Consider the following 15213-nt stretch of genomic DNA (forward strand, 5'->3'; position numbering starts at 1 on the left):
GAACAGGCTCAGTGGAAAGTATTGCTCAATGCACCACTTTCAAACAAAATTTATACTGCTCATAAAAGGTTCCCAAAATGCTTTTGCCAATGCCTTCTCATCTCAAGCCTAATAAGACCTTAAAAGGTGAAAGAAATATATAGTTATTGTATCATCATGTTTAAATATTGACGACAGCACAGTCGTGACTTAAAATTATCTGTTTACTTAGAGGCCCATAACCCAAAGACATAACACACTAGTGAAAGCAGGCCAGACAGCTTGGCTAATGTCCCTCTCTATGTCCCAATTGCTTTCCTCATCAGTGTCCCTTTTTAGTCCTTACAACTGCTTTAAAGTGTCCGATCACAGTATTCATGGCAAGTAATACCTGTTTTATGTTATTTTATTGTTATAATCATAATCTCTCTCATCCTTCCTCCTGATCTAACCTGCCACTTTTACAATACATATGCTCTCTCTCTCACATTTGTTCAGATAAAATAAAAATCTCTCTCGACTCGTGTTCGCTCTCCCTCTGCGTCGTATTTGATCTTGTCTCTCAGAACTCTCTGCTCTTTAACCTCTCTGTGTAACCCATGTGCTGCATTGGCAGTAGATGTGGCAACTCACTAAGGCAAGAAAAATTTATTTGCCAAAGATCACGACTTGCTTTGTCAAACAGCAGCAGGGCACTGGACTCAGCTAGCCCTGCCACACCTCACCTGCTTTAGGATCCATAAGAGGACTATATTAAGGCAGTTTGCTCCTGGAGGATCCAATGAAGAGTTTTACCAGGGCCTGGTTGGTCGTTTGGCTGCAGTGTCCTCTTTCACTAACACTGCTAGTGGTCTGGGACACTGGCGTCCAGGAGACGTCCATATGATTTGTGCCTTGGCTAGAGGTCACCAGCATTTCACTCTTATTCTAAGTAGCTTTGGTGTACTTCCTGGTGGGCATCAGGGCTGCTGGGTTACCTTTTGTTAGAGGAACGAACCTGGTGTCTCATCCAGCCTGTTGGTGCTGATGAAGGAAGGTAGATAGGGAGAAAAACAGATAAAGAGATAGAGAGACAGATTGCGATGTTGTATTTGCATGTACTTTTTTTCTCCACCAGATTTCATAGCTCGCTTTTACCCTGTGACACTCACAGCGTGGTTCACCTGGTTGTCTTGGGTTACTGGCGCTGCTACCAAAGGAAGACTGGAAGTTATGGATGGTCTCTTGAAGGATCTGCCTTTCTCGGCCCTGATGACATGACATTATGAACCAGTTAACATTTTCAGGCAAAGATAATGCTATACTTTCACATATTGTGTCCCTATGAAGTTGTTCCTTTTAGAAATTTCCATCCTGGTTCAAAGTAATTCTACCTATTGCTGGCTCACAATGTTAACAGTTTATTACAACATAATGGTGAGTTATACTGTGGAAAACTGGAAATGGAAAAAATATAACTTAAGTCCAGAGATTCCTGGAAACAAAGTTTCCTTGGAGATGTATAATATATATTCAACCAAATGCACCTTTCCAGCATTGAGCTCTGAAATGGCAGCCAATATCTGTTGTCTGGGTCCGTCTGTTTTAATGCCCAGCTCCTTCAGGTCTCCGTCTGTGAGAGTCAGGAATGCTTCCATGTCCACCTAGAAGAAAAGAATAGAGAAAAACTGAAACATGCAATAAATTAAACAATTTTAAAAAACAGACTTTATATTTGAAAGAAACAGTTTAGGAATTCCCCTTTGATATAGAATACCTCCTGTTCCTCAAATATGGGCTGGTACTTCTCCAGGGACAGTTTCTTCAATATGCTAGACAGCTCATCTGAAAAGGACAAAAACAATTTACAGTATGATCTAAGGAAAAGTGATGACAGTGGCAATAACAGCATAATGGTAAATGTTAAAACCTAGTGTAGAGTCCACAGGACTTGGCAGTCACTGCCAGAGCGTAGGTACAGTTTGTGTGAATCACACAAACTATTAAGGCCCAGGGTGCACATATAAGACCATGTTCATTTGGTAGCCAGGTTAAATGATAACAAAGAGAAATTTTTACCACGTCTGAGATAATTTTTTGAATGATATAAAACATAAAATAGATTACTATAACATGTAAGGGCACAAAGACTATAATTTATTTTCATTTAATAATAATGTTGTGCTTTTTCATGTTTATGTGCTGATATGAATGTTTTTCTTTTATGTATCTTTATTTAACATGGTTAAATTGATTATATTGGAGTGTTTTTTTTGTTTGTTATACTAATCCAAAATTTTGAAAATGTATAATAAAAACTTAAATGACAAAAACAACCTTGTTAATTTCAGGCTGTGTGTAAAGTACTGGCCTGTAGAACTAAAAAACATTGAATCTCAATATTTTAGGACACAGATTTAGATATGAATGGATATACATGTGGCTTTACAAGGGGATTTTAATAATTTGAAAACTTATTGACATAAAGAAGCATTAAAAGACAAATGTAGAGTCAGAACAAGTAGTAGTCTCAGAGGTACAAAATCCTGTGCTGGCTAATTAGTGGTGTGACACTACAAAGTGCAGCAAAGTTATAAAAGAGCAACACTTGAAATCATCACAGCAAGTTATCAAGAATCTGTGAACACCAACAATTGTATTACTAATAATCACTATTAATAATTGAGCAGATTTATTGTTTTCCTGCTTTCTCTCAAACATTTATTGAACTGGTCTTATTGCTTAATATTTTTATGACGAATTCAACCAGGTATCACCTTCATCAGTTATGGTTCCACTGCTGGAGCCACCACTGCTCTTGGAGCGAGGATGGGAAGAGGCTGAGGACAGAGAGTCTCCCGGCCCAGTAGGAGGCTTGGGCGTTGGGGAAGGAGACGGAGTCAGAGTGGGCGATGTGCTCTTGGAGGTGGAAGAATTCCCAGACTGAGGTCTCTTCTTCAACTCTATCTTCTACAGAGGAATACAGGTGGACAGTGGCACCAGTTCACTGACATTATAGACGACACTTCCTTAACCTCGGCTGTTTTACACAGTTACCAAAGTAATAACAGAAAGAAAAGAAAATACAGACCCTTCTCGAGTGTATGTCGGAAGCGACCAGGCTGGGGTGGGAGTGGATGTCAGGAAGGCTAATATCAGGCAGCGGCAGGCCGGGTGCTGAGGGTGGCAGTGAGGGTTGGCTCTGAGTCTGGCTGTGCTGTTTCTCTGGAGCCGGGGCTTTTACATCTATCAGACCTGCTGCTCGCTTCCTTTGGGCTGCTATCTGCGAGAGAACACTGTCTGCACTGCCCCCTGGTGGAAGAAAGATGTAAGAGCATGTAATCTGGTTGCTAATTGTGTTAGTCTAAGTTTATTATTTATCTGCGTTTGTGGAAACCTGAACGGTTGTGAGAGTCCCGGTTGATCCCTGCCACTCCATTGGAGCCCCCTGAGGAGTGTGGGGAGTGGTAGTGACCAGAGTTTGAAGGAGAAGAGGAGGAGGGCCCCTTGGGGATGCTGGGAAACTTAATGGACCTGCTAACCACACGACTGATAGACGTCTGACATATAAAGGAGAGAGAAGGAGAGAATATAGCAAAAGATATATAAATGATGACAAACATGCCTGCACCATCCTTAAACACAGATTTTCTCTCCCTCTCACTCACAATATCTGAGTTTCCACTGCTGTTCAGCTTCCTCTGTGGTGGCATGGGCAAACGGGGCGCTTCGCTCTTTCCCTCCCTGAGGAGGCGCGAACGGTCCGAGTTCCATGGTTCAAAGTTGGATGGAGGCAAGAAGGGAGGGATCACTGCTTTTAGCTTGTCATTGGGCAGCCGGGTCAAGGGCGCACCACTTCTGAGCTAGAGGGGATGGAAAACATAGTATAATTACAACACTAACATCCTGTAAGGTCACTCAATCTAATCACAACACTGCTGAGGCTTATACAGCGAAAAATAGTTTAAATCAAACACGCCTACCATTGTAGTTATAAGAAAGTCCTCCTTTTCTGAGGATGCCCTGCAAATACCTGAAAAGGGACGAAAAGTCACATTTACACATTCCCTCCACATCTTATAACATACAGCTTCTGTATGACATCTTTCTGAATTCAAAGATCAACATGCACATATACAAATCCAGTCCCACACCTATGGCTGGGTAATATGGCCAAAAATGTTTTCATGATCAAAAAATTCACATCATTCAATATTGATAATTATAATGATAAATGCCAAATCATCATTTCTTTCAAGTTTAAAGGCTGATTTTTGCTCCTGAGTGAAAGTTGAAGAAACCAGATAAGTAATTGTGGTTTAAAAGTTTCTTTAAGGTCAGAACATGACAAACACTTGATGTCATACAGTGGCTGACTGAACAAATCTGAGGTAGAACATTCAAAACCATTATGATAAAATCTTAATTTAAGTAAGTCCCTTTTCCACAAAATAAATAAAGTGCTAAAATTAAGAACATTTAATTAAAAAAGTGCTAATTCGTTTGTGATTCAAATGAAAGAATTTAAACATTTATTGAACATTAGTTATATTGTTGTTGAGGAAAAGTATATCGCCATCATTATCATTTTTGTTTTACTGCTCAGCCCTACCCACACCTGACCAGTGTGAGAACAATACGGCCAACAATCAAAAGCAGCAGCTTCCTCTGGAGCCACAAAAGGCCTAAAAAACATTTTTCCACATATGCTGTACACCCCAAAACCTGTAAACAGACTCTGATTAAGCTAAGCATCTGATGCGTTACAGTCGGCAGTAATTATGCTCTAAAATATTAGGATAAATTAATGTTATCACTGTGTCTCACCACTATCTTTGCTCTTGACTGCCCAGGCAGTTCTGATGTCAGGCGCTCCCAGGGCAGGAGCTGGTGCCAGCGCCCCATTAGACACGGCGGCAGACTTCATTGTGGCATCCAATGAAGTTTCAGCATCATCTGGAAATGGAGCCAGGCGGTTGGATGAAAGGCCATGTCTCAGGGTGTGAGTCAGCTTAAGCCGTCGGAATCGATTTGACATCCGACTCCACCAGGACTGGAAGGGGGTGGAGTCAAACATGTAAGCGTCATGGGGTAGTGTGATAGAGATAGCTGAATTGTTCCCCTTAAACGTTTTATATCATCCAGTCAGCATAGATAAAATGTGATTTTTTAATTATATTTAGTTAATTAATATATAAATTAATGATCAGTACTACATGGTATACATTTTTATTTAGACCCACAGCATGAAGTAATATACTGTTTAACAGAATATTAAAGTAGCAGGACTTACTTTAAGGCCTCCCTTGTCGTCAGGTGGCACAGGGACATTGTTGAGGGACTGGCGGCTTTTGGAGCGAGTCACCAAGGCTCTGCCACGGTGTTTCGACTTGTCCTTGTCTACTTGCATACACACTGATGCTAACAGACGCACCAACTCAGTGTCTGAGAAAATTCATAAGGATTCACAAGGTGAAAGGATTTAACAAACATCGTGGAACGACCAAGCATGGACTGTAAAGAAGACGTAAAAGGCTAATTACTCAAATCTTCATTAGAATGAGTTTTAAGATGACCTGACGTTGATAGGTACATTTAAAAGAAAAATCATTCTCTTCAAAACTACTTTGGTCACAAGGAATTAATTATTTGTTCAATCTGGGCACATTTTCCCAAAGGGCTGTAAAGCAAAGTGATGATGATGATGGGGGGGGGGGGGGGGGGGGTACCTGGGTCGTTCAGCAACATAACCAAATCAAAGGCTGTGTATCCATTCTTCGCCCGAAGGTTGACATCAGCCCCTTGACTCAACAGGTACTTGACAATGTCTTTATTACTGGAAGGAGGAAGAAGAGAGAGAAAACAAAAGAAAGAGAAGGAAAGGATTGGTGATAAAGTCAGCATACATAGTGTATGTTCAACGTGGTTACATTATCAAATCACTTTGTCAAATTTCCTGTTTTTATTGATTTCAGGCCTGAAATGAAGACTCGCAGAAACAATAATTTTACCATAGGAAATCAGCAGCTCCTTCTTACCCGTGATAGGTGGCCTGCATTAAAGCGGTCCACCCATGAACGCCATCTTGTTTGTCTATGTCTGCATTCTTCTCCACCATCAGCTGCACCACTTCTAACTGACCGCTCACTGCTGCCATCATGAGAGGTGATGCTCCCTCCTGATTGGATGAATTCACCTGAGTAGGATCCTCCTCCAAGATCTCTTTGACAAGCTGGGAATTTCCTGAGTCAACACACACACACACACACACACACATTAATACATAAATCCATAATCACGTGTTAATCTTACAACCAAAATACAATTTACTCGTAGCATCTTTAAGTAATCACTTGAACTCACCCAACTTGAGGGCACTGAACACATCTGGTCGTCTTCTCTCATCATCTGTGAAGAAACGAGCAAGATTGACAACAGAAGAGCACTCTGATACACTCTGAAACAACAGTCCTACTTGGCCGGACTCCACATAGCTCAGCATTATATATATATGGCAGGACAGTAAGAGAACATTCAGGGAGACTTAAGTAAGAACATCAACCTGAAACTATAAAAGTGAGGGGGACAAAATACGATTTTGAAAAGTTAGGGCGGGGAATGTTCTCCCCATCCCCAGGGGAGATTACAGCACTTGGCTCTGGTCGCAGAATTTCTTGATAATAATGCTCCAGTCAGAGCTTATAAAAAAACATTGCATGACTGTGCAGGAAAACTGAGCTAAAGCCTGAACTACTGGTGAGAAGAGCTATTAAACATCAAAGAGTCTGAGAGCTGCCACTGTTGGTTTCACTCTCACATCGGTGTTAATTGCAGTGCAAGACAGCTGGATTAGTTGTGACCACACACACACAGGCAGAGATAGGTTGTCATTTCTGCCAACAAGGTAGAGCCAGTTCAACACTCCTTGTTAAACTGTTAAAAAGCATTAAAAAAACATGTTCTTTGCCAAAATAAAACTCAAATAGATCAAAAAAATCAAAAAATGTGATATAAAACCAGGAGAACAACACATGAAACTATATTTTATCTGATCACATACATAGATATATAATTTTATTCTTTGTATTTTAAAGTATAGTGCAGTATAATAATGCTACTGTATAATGTTTATAGTGTAGTAATGTGCAAACCATTTGTTACCCCTTTTTCTTGCATTCTGAATTATTACACTTAGATTGTAAACCTTCTACACCATGCTTTGGTAATACTGTGCTTCATCATCATCGTTCCAATAAAGCAAATTTAACATTTGAACATGAAACAGAAAGGGAAGCCTTACCAGTCTGGGGTCGGACAGTGGTGATGGAGTCCAGGTAGGCCTTGATGTCTCTTTGTTTAAGCTGCATGGCTAGTTCAAAGGCTGTCTTGGACAGAACATTGACTCGGTCTGGGTCAGCTCCACGCTCCACCAGCTGCTGAGCCACAGCCACCTTCAAAACACACACACAATTTGTCAGCTGCCCCAGTAATTTAAAAAGCACACAAACAAACTCTCATGAATCAAGAAATAAATACATTTTAAGTGGCACATACTATAAAATGCCACACCCAACTGACACCCACAGGACCCAAAATGTATTATCCGTCCATCTTGTTAATCTATCAACCATCCATCCATCCCTTGACCCCACCTTCCCACTGAGGGTGGCCACCATCAGTGGTCCCCAGCCAGTGGTCTTCTGGGAAAAGTTGACATCAGAGCCCCATTCTAGCAGCAGGCACACCGCAGCCTCATGGCCATGCTGAGATGCCACCATCAGCGCTGTGATGTCCATAAATTCTCTGCCACCTCCTCCTCCAGGACAGCCTTCACCACCTCCAAAACCAGCCGTGCTGTGGAAAAAGAGGGACAGAGCCACACGGGTTTCTCAGACAAGGATTAAGTCATAGACTAAAGGTCTTATTCAAAGGATATTTAAACTGAGTAGTGAGTAATGAGTTAGTTTTAATAGTCTAATTTTAAAGCCTGACAGTCTAAAAACAAGCCCAAACCTGCAACTGTTGTTGTTGTTGCCATTTGAGACTGCATCTGCAGCAACAGCCAGATGATCATAGTCATCAACGTAGGCCCCGCTCTCCAGGAGTAGCTTGACTACATGAGCGTGTCCCCCACGGGCCGCCATTGTCAGGACACTCGCACCTAGCCTGTTCCGTCCGTTAATCTCTGCCCCGTTCTCCAGCAGGATGTGGGCAACAGTCAGGTGCCCAAACCTGGGTGGAGAATGACAGACACAACAAATGAGATTGAGTGTGGGACTTGGGTATCTGTTTTTCCCCATGTTGAAGACAGTTCATTGTGTAACAAATGCATTAGGGTACCCATCTCTACGCTGAATCAACTCTCAGAGGGTTTGCTTGTCACCACAGGCTCAACGCCACTTTGATCTCAATCCCAGGTACTTTGCTGTATGGCATGCCTTGCTTGTGCACTTGTGTGCATTAAAAACTATGATAAAGATATCAATTGTGCTTGAGATAAGGGGAAAGACATGAAAAGTGCATACCTATTTGACAACAGACTCCAAGACAAAGGCATAAAAACATTCCAGCTGACCTCCAGAATAATGATTTCTCAAACATTATGTGTCCTTGTCTATTTTGTGACACTGAAAGTTACAATTTTTTATTAAATTGAGCATTAAATTAACCTTTGTTGAAGCAATGAAGCTGAGAAATACGATTTCATTTTTAAAAATTAACAGAAAGTTACTACATGCATGCTGCTCGACCAAACTACATGCACGAAACAATGGCAATTACTTGACAAATGTTTTGTGTGACAGGCAAAAGATTGCCAGTGCGTTTTAGTAACATTAGAAAAGGTCCGTGATAAAAACAAGCAAACCACAAGTTATTTTTCATTTAAATGTGTGTTTCTATTTGACAAATAGCAGAGTGGATTTTGACCATTCCTACATTGTATTGTAAAGTAATTCATCATCACCGGCATGGAGTAACAAAAAAATAGCCAGGTTTTTGAATGGAGTTTGGTGTGTCATTCTCTTCGTGCATTAGAGCTTCACCCCGCGCCCCACCTTGCAGCCTGCATCAGCGGGGTCCAGCCGTAGTTGTTGCGGCTGTCTACCGAGGCCCCCTTTCTTAACAAAAACCGGACCAGGTTCTCGTGGCCGCTGGCCGACGCAAACTGCAGGGCTGTGTTCCCCTCCTCGTCCGTACAGTCAACCGGTACAAGAGACAACGTGTCCGCGGTGTTGCACTCCGACCCCGCTTCTGACCGCAGCCTGCTCTGCCTCCCGGACTCTTTCGAGGCTCCGGGATCCAGGATCCCTCGAGCGGTTTCATAGTCCCCCTCGTCACAGGCACGGAAAAGCAGCAGCGAATTAGCGGGGACACCAAAATTCATCTCCTCATTTAAAGTGTTACTCCGTCCCCATTCAACTCCAGTAAACGTTAACTTAGTTTCAGCGACGGTAACGGTCTAAAACTTTTCCTCTGTCACTCGGCGGCGGCCTGTGTGTGGAAATCATGACGCACAGTCAAATAAAGTTTTGTCTCCAAGTTAAGGACTAACGTTACGCCTCTTCTTCTCAAACACTACACACAGAGAATCATCTTTTACATTTACAACACTTCTGAGCTATCATAACGGGATTCGACGACAACAGTTTTCTGGCAACCGGCCGGTTTTCCCCGGTTCCGTTATTTTGTTTAGGAACCTGACCAGCATCGATTCATCCACAACACATGACTTCCGCGTTCATCTTTCAAAAGAAAAGCCTAATTATTTCTGCCCATGCAATGGATTTTGCGGTTGTTTTTTTCGCAGGAGTTCCTCAGGTGGCAAGGCTTAAAGGATGAGTGAAGAGCTTACTTACAGGTGCTGGTCATATAATTAGAATATCATCAAAAAGTTGATTTATTTCAGTAATTCCATTCAAAAAGTGAAACTTGTATAATGTGTACATTCATTCCACACAGGCTGATATATTTCAAGTGTTCATTCCTTTTAATTTTGATGATTATAACTGACAACTAATGAAAACCCCAAAATCAGTATCTCAGAAAATTAGAATATTGTGAAAAGGTTCAATATTGAAGACACCTGGTGCCACACTCTAATCAGCTAATGAACCCAAAACACCTGCAAAGGCCTTTAAATGGTCTCTCAGTCTAGTTCTGTAGGCTACACAATCATGGGGAAGACTGCTGACTTGACAGCTGTCCAAAAGATGACCATTGACACCTTGCACAAGGAGGGCAAGACACAAAAGGTCATTGCTAAAGAGGCTGGCTGTTCACAGAGCTCTGTGTCCAAGCACATTAATAGAGAGGCGAAGGGAAGGAAAAGATGTGGTAGAAAAAAGTGTACAAGCGATAGGGATAACCGCACCCTGGAGAGGATTGTGAAACAGAACCCATTCAAAAATGTGGGGGAGATTCACAAAGAGTGGACTGCAGCTGGAGTCAGTGCTTCAAGAACCACCACGCACAGACGTATGCAAGACATGGGTTTCAGCTGTCGCAATCCTTGTGTCAAGCCACTCTTGAACAAGACACAGCGTCAGAAGCGTCTCGCCTGGGCTAAAGACAAAAAGGACTGGACTGCTGCTGAGTGGTCCAAAGTTATGTTCTCTGATGAAAGTAAATTTTGCATTTCCTTTGGAAATCAAGGTCCCAGAGTCTGGAGGAAGAGGAGAGGCACAGAATCCACGTTGCTTGAAGTCCAGTGTAAAGTTTCCACAGTCAGTGATGGTTTGGGGTGCCATGTCATCTGCTGGTGTTGGTCCACTGTGTTTTCTGAGGTCCAAGGTCAACGCAGCCGTCTACCAGGAAGTTTTAGAGCACTTCATGCTTCCTGCTGCTGACCAACTTTATGGAGATACAGATTTCATTTTCCAACAGGACTTGGCACCTGCACACAGTGCCAAAGCTACCAGTACCTGGTTTAAGGGCCATGGGATCCCTGTTCTTAATTGGCCAGCAAACTCACCTGACCTTAAACCTATAGAAAATCTATGGGGTATTGTGAAGAGGAAGATGCGATACGCCAGACCCAACAATGCAGAAGAGCTGAAGGCCACAATCAGAGCAAACTGGGCTCTCATGAAATAAGTTAACTTTTTGATGATATTCTAATTATATGACCAGCACCTGTACTGCTTTTACATTTTCCCAGCTGGTACATTTGAAAAATACCAAATGTGACAATGGTCAAGCAAGTGTGAATTTCACACTTTACAAAATGACACATCTTGCAATTTCAAAATGATAGATAATCATATTCTTATGTGTATATCTTTGTAATTTTTTAGTCCTGATCGAATCCGGATTTTTCACAAGTGTATGGAAAGCCTATGAGGTCTAATATAACAACCTCATCAACTTTCCAAAAATGAAAACCATAATATGAAAATCAACTAGTTTAAAAAAACAGATTTTGAAAAGACAACTATTTATTTTACAATGCAACAAAACAGGAGGAAATCCACATTTGTAACTTATACATAATGTTTTGCAAGCAGAATTAAATTGCTTACAAGGTATTTAACCTTTTTGTCGTGCATAGAAATTCCTTAAGCAAAGTTAGGCCTACTACAGATTGTAAAGTAATGAGTGTTCACAATCCCAGCAGTGATAAAAGTCTCTCTCTCAGCATTATCAATGTGTGCAAATGTATTACCAGTAGAGTGAATGACAGTAACATCAGTAATGGTAATAGTTATTCAGTATATTAATTCATTTCCTGGTCTGAAGATCAGTCTAGCCTTTGGAAAAGATTGATACAAACGCATACGAAATTGTCCTGTCAATTCTTTCAAAATCAAAGCCTAGTAACCAAATTCAAACAGATAAAATTAACAAAAAATTAACACACTGAAATCGTGAGTAGCGTTCAGTGCCTACTAAAGTAGTAAAACAACTTCACTTGGCCAGCTGAAACGTTACTTCCGAATGTTAATCCTGTCTTTACATTTTAATTTGAAGATTCTTACCGGATGTTTACGTTAATACTGTATCTGGCTTGACACTTCTGACGCGTGTAGCCCGTGCTGCCCTCCAGTGGTCACAGTTGGAACACACAACATCACAGTGAAGCGTAGCCACTAGATGCCGCTGTTGATAATAGGTGAGCCCAAAACACGACAGAAGAAGTATGAGAAACCCGGATGAGCAGTACATATTCAGGAAACGGGCCTCTAATTGTCCCTTTTTTCTGAAGAACTAACCACGTTGGTGGCGCCTGTTCCTGGCTCACCGCTGTTCGCTTGAATTTCTTCCGAATAAGTCGGTCAGGAATAATCAAAATGGTATGTAGTGTTTGAATGTAACTCTTACTAGATAGTACGATGCTTATTTTGAAGTTATTCCGCAGTTACAGAGCTCAACTTGCAAATCAAAATTGTGAGGAGTCTGTCGCCGTCAGCTTAACGTTATGTCGCTAGAAGCAGACGTCGCGCCGCAATCCTTTAGCAAACTACACAAACTTATAAAGCTGTCAGTACACGAAAAAATGTTTCCCGATCGTCGAGACGCATTCTAGCTTGGCGCCCTATTACGTTAGCATTTGTGTAAAGTTGAAGACTAACGTCAGATACAACGTTAGCCACTTGCTCCCTTGATCGTCTTTCGCTGGAAAGCGATCTTATTGCGAAAGTTTAAGTGTTTATGGTATAAAGACTAAAGGCCACACAATTTCTCACAGTAAGACATGTTGGACGGGATTAATTAGGCAGTAACGTTAACCCTAACTTACCCTAGTTTAAAACGAGCATCGGGACAATAACGTTAGACAACTGACCAGCAGTTAGCTGATGTTAGCTGACACATTCGCGCCCTTTACATGCCTTCATTAACTAAGTTACATGGAGACACTGACGTGCGAATTCATCCAGGTAAACCTATACAGCTGTGGCTAACGTTACACCAAAGCATTTTCTTTCGGGTTGAGCTTAACGTTAGTTCATTTAAAGACTAGGCGCTCCACGTGCTAGTTAGCTGGTGCTGCGTTTAAGTGCTCAACGTGAATCTCCGGTGTGTTTGAACTCTGACACCATTAGAAGAAACTCTTATTCTGAAGGTCACACAAACGTACAACAATAACGGAAATCATAAATTGCCTCTTTCTACTCACTCCGGATTTACCCACTCAGTTATTTAAAGTGACCGTTCAGTTTCCTTTATTAAAAAATAATAAAACATACACTGTAACTTGGGTGATGAAAGCCAGTGTTTACTGTGTTACACAGGGGTAAACACTGAAGCTATTCAGTCTGCAAGGCTTAGAGTACATCAGTCTTGCATGCTTGTTGCAGTCTCTCAATTCTAAAGATCTGTGGCTGTAATGTCTGTGGAATTTAAGCGTTTTGATAACTCTTACTTCCACACATGCAGGCTTTCAAGGACACCGGTAAAGCACCTGTGGAGACTGAGGTTGCCATTCACCGCATCCGCATCACCCTCACCAGCCGCAATGTGAAATCTCTGGAGAAGGGTAAGTCAGCTCAAAATGGTTAATGTTGTGAATGGAACAGAGTCCTGAGCAATGAGGATAAAAATTTTACCTGATATAAACCCTGACGACTTATACGCTATTCTGAGCCATGGCTTTAAAAGTATGATGAAGTGACCTTCTGTTGCCTGTGTTTTTGAAGTTCTGTCTTTTTTTCTTTTTTTTTCTTTCTTCAATAATCAGTCTGCGCAGACTTGATCCGTGGGGCTAAGGAGAAGAACCTGAAGGTGAAGGGACCGGTCCGCATGCCAACCAAGGTATGTACAGTTGATGGGCTAACATTTTCTTTTTACTGCATCAATTACAAATGGCAGCTGATGAGAGAAATGGCTGGCTATCGTAACAGAAACTTGAATTTGTGTCATTGGGGCTTCAAAAGAAGTGATTAGGAGATGGAGTGAATATTTATAGACCAAAAATGTAACGTGACCATGGCTTAATAGAACTTCTAAACTGCGCAGGTTTAGTGGGGTATTCTGGATTCTCTTAATTCAGTCAAATGTGTTGTCTCTGCCCCCTCCAGACTCTGCGCATCACCACCAGAAAAACTCCCTGCGGTGAAGGATCCAAAACCTGGGATCGCTTCCAGATGAGGATCCACAAGCGCCTGATTGACCTGCACAGCCCATCTGAAATTGTCAAGCAGATCACCTCCATCAGCATCGAACCAGGTGTTGAGGTTGAAGTTACCATCGCAGATGCATAAACATGCAAATGATTCAATAAAAATTGAATAAGTTAAATGTGACGTGGTGTTATTGTCTTAATGTGTGAAGCATATAATGTTTTCACATTGTCCAGTGTGCTGGACAGGAGTCTGTACATTGACTATCAACCAGTAAACTTAATAAATTTGTGCAATTACTTCTAATTACGCGACTATTTAGCTAGTGATCCAAACTGAGCCTTCAGTGTGAACATTTTTCACTTTTGAAATTCATTCATCATGGTGATATCAAGCACTTGAGCAGTGGGATCTGAACCGGACTGCTATCAGTTCTATAGAAAATAAATCACTACTCAGGATTAAATGCCATCTGAGGTAATCACTCTGGGTTTGGTAAATGTACCCTGGCAAGTAGTACTAATGCTGCGTTCCAGACCGGTCAGAACTGGGAAATTTCCAAGTTAAAATATGACTTCTGACCTCAAAACATTTCAGTTGCATGGTGGTGCATTACGCTAAATGAAAACTAAACATGGCTGACAGTGACAAATGTATAGTTCTTTGGCAAGTTTATGCAGTTAAACCCTCAGCATTGCACTTGGTGTTAATTCAAAGGATGGCCATTTTATTAAAATCCTTCTAGCCTCATCAGTTGGTTATCTCAAAAGTTGTAGGCTATATTTCCAAAGGTTTTCACATATCTGGACATTTTTTAACATTTTCCTGAATAACAGGCAGAGAAGATGACTTTGCGAGATTGTTTACTTTAACCAGCTACCTAATAACATTGACAAAATATTTCTACATCAATTTACATGCAGAAAAAGTTGAACTATTTGGTACTAGTATGTATTATTTTAATTTAATTCTTTACTTTGCTTTTTAGTTTATGGTTTATCATTTAAAATGTGGGCTTCCATGGGGGCCCCCATTGTTGAGTGACATCATACGACTGCTACTCATGAAGTCGGGGTAAATATATTTTTTTTCAAGTTCACAAGTAGGTAATCCGACTTCCCGTGGCGTTCTGTAGTACTTTTTCTAGTTGGAGGTAGAAAATTTCTCAGTTCCGAGTTACCTGGAACGCAGCATAATC

At 41.3% G+C, this 15213-nt stretch overlaps 2 protein-coding genes across 3 annotated transcripts; one reads left to right on the forward strand and one right to left on the reverse strand.

Annotated features, from left to right (window-relative positions):
* Positions 1 to 14: 14 nt before the first annotated feature.
* On the reverse strand, positions 15 to 9680 carry LOC119906995 (ankyrin repeat and SAM domain-containing protein 6-like). 2 transcript variants are annotated; one of them, XM_038724521.1, is made up of 18 exons: positions 9015 to 9680; positions 7972 to 8190; positions 7611 to 7812; positions 7259 to 7409; positions 6322 to 6366; positions 5997 to 6201; positions 5688 to 5794; positions 5252 to 5403; positions 4786 to 5011; positions 3942 to 3991; positions 3627 to 3821; positions 3356 to 3518; positions 3050 to 3270; positions 2736 to 2928; positions 1736 to 1803; positions 1506 to 1622; positions 1143 to 1227; positions 15 to 1002 (listed from the first exon to the last, which is right to left on the reverse strand). In XM_038724521.1, exons 1-18 carry the CDS (start codon positions 9341 to 9343, stop codon positions 953 to 955), a joined length of 2778 nt encoding a protein of 925 aa, XP_038580449.1. In that variant the 5' UTR covers positions 9344 to 9680; the 3' UTR covers positions 15 to 952. The 2 variants fall into 2 exon arrangements, with proteins under 2 accessions (XP_038580449.1, XP_038580456.1); XM_038724528.1 differs by having other exon boundaries at positions 1131 to 1227; positions 9015 to 9415.
* A 2411-nt stretch (positions 9681 to 12091) lies between these two features.
* On the forward strand, positions 12092 to 14198 carry rps20 (ribosomal protein S20). The gene is made up of 4 exons (XM_038724539.1): positions 12092 to 12248; positions 13333 to 13432; positions 13634 to 13707; positions 13974 to 14198. Exons 1-4 carry the CDS (start codon positions 12246 to 12248, stop codon positions 14154 to 14156), a joined length of 360 nt encoding a protein of 119 aa, XP_038580467.1. The 5' UTR covers positions 12092 to 12245; the 3' UTR covers positions 14157 to 14198.
* Positions 14199 to 15213: the final 1015 nt, after the last annotated feature.

Source organism: Micropterus salmoides, unplaced genomic scaffold (assembly GCF_014851395.1).
Source record: "Micropterus salmoides isolate LMB-PRFRI ecotype aquatic unplaced genomic scaffold, ASM1485139v1 Ms_hic_scaffold_1, whole genome shotgun sequence".
Classification (NCBI taxonomy): Eukaryota; Metazoa; Chordata; class Actinopteri; order Centrarchiformes; family Centrarchidae; genus Micropterus; species Micropterus salmoides.

Coding starts and splice junctions, on each gene's coding strand:
- LOC119906995 (XM_038724528.1), bottom strand. CDS start 9,343: ATGAATTTTGGTGTCCCCGCTAATTCGCTGCTGCTTTTCCGTGCCTGT. Junction 6,367..7,258: donor CACTGTCCGACCCCAGACTG/GTAAGGCTTCCC, acceptor GTTTCTTCACAG/ATGATGAGAGAAGACGACCA. Junction 5,404..5,687: donor TATGTTGCTGAACGACCCAG/GTACCCCCCCCC, acceptor GAATTTTCTCAG/ACACTGAGTTGGTGCGTCTG.
- rps20 (XM_038724539.1), top strand. Junction 13,433..13,633: donor TGTGAAATCTCTGGAGAAGG/GTAAGTCAGCTC, acceptor TTCAATAATCAG/TCTGCGCAGACTTGATCCGT. Junction 13,708..13,973: donor CGGTCCGCATGCCAACCAAG/GTATGTACAGTT, acceptor TGCCCCCTCCAG/ACTCTGCGCATCACCACCAG.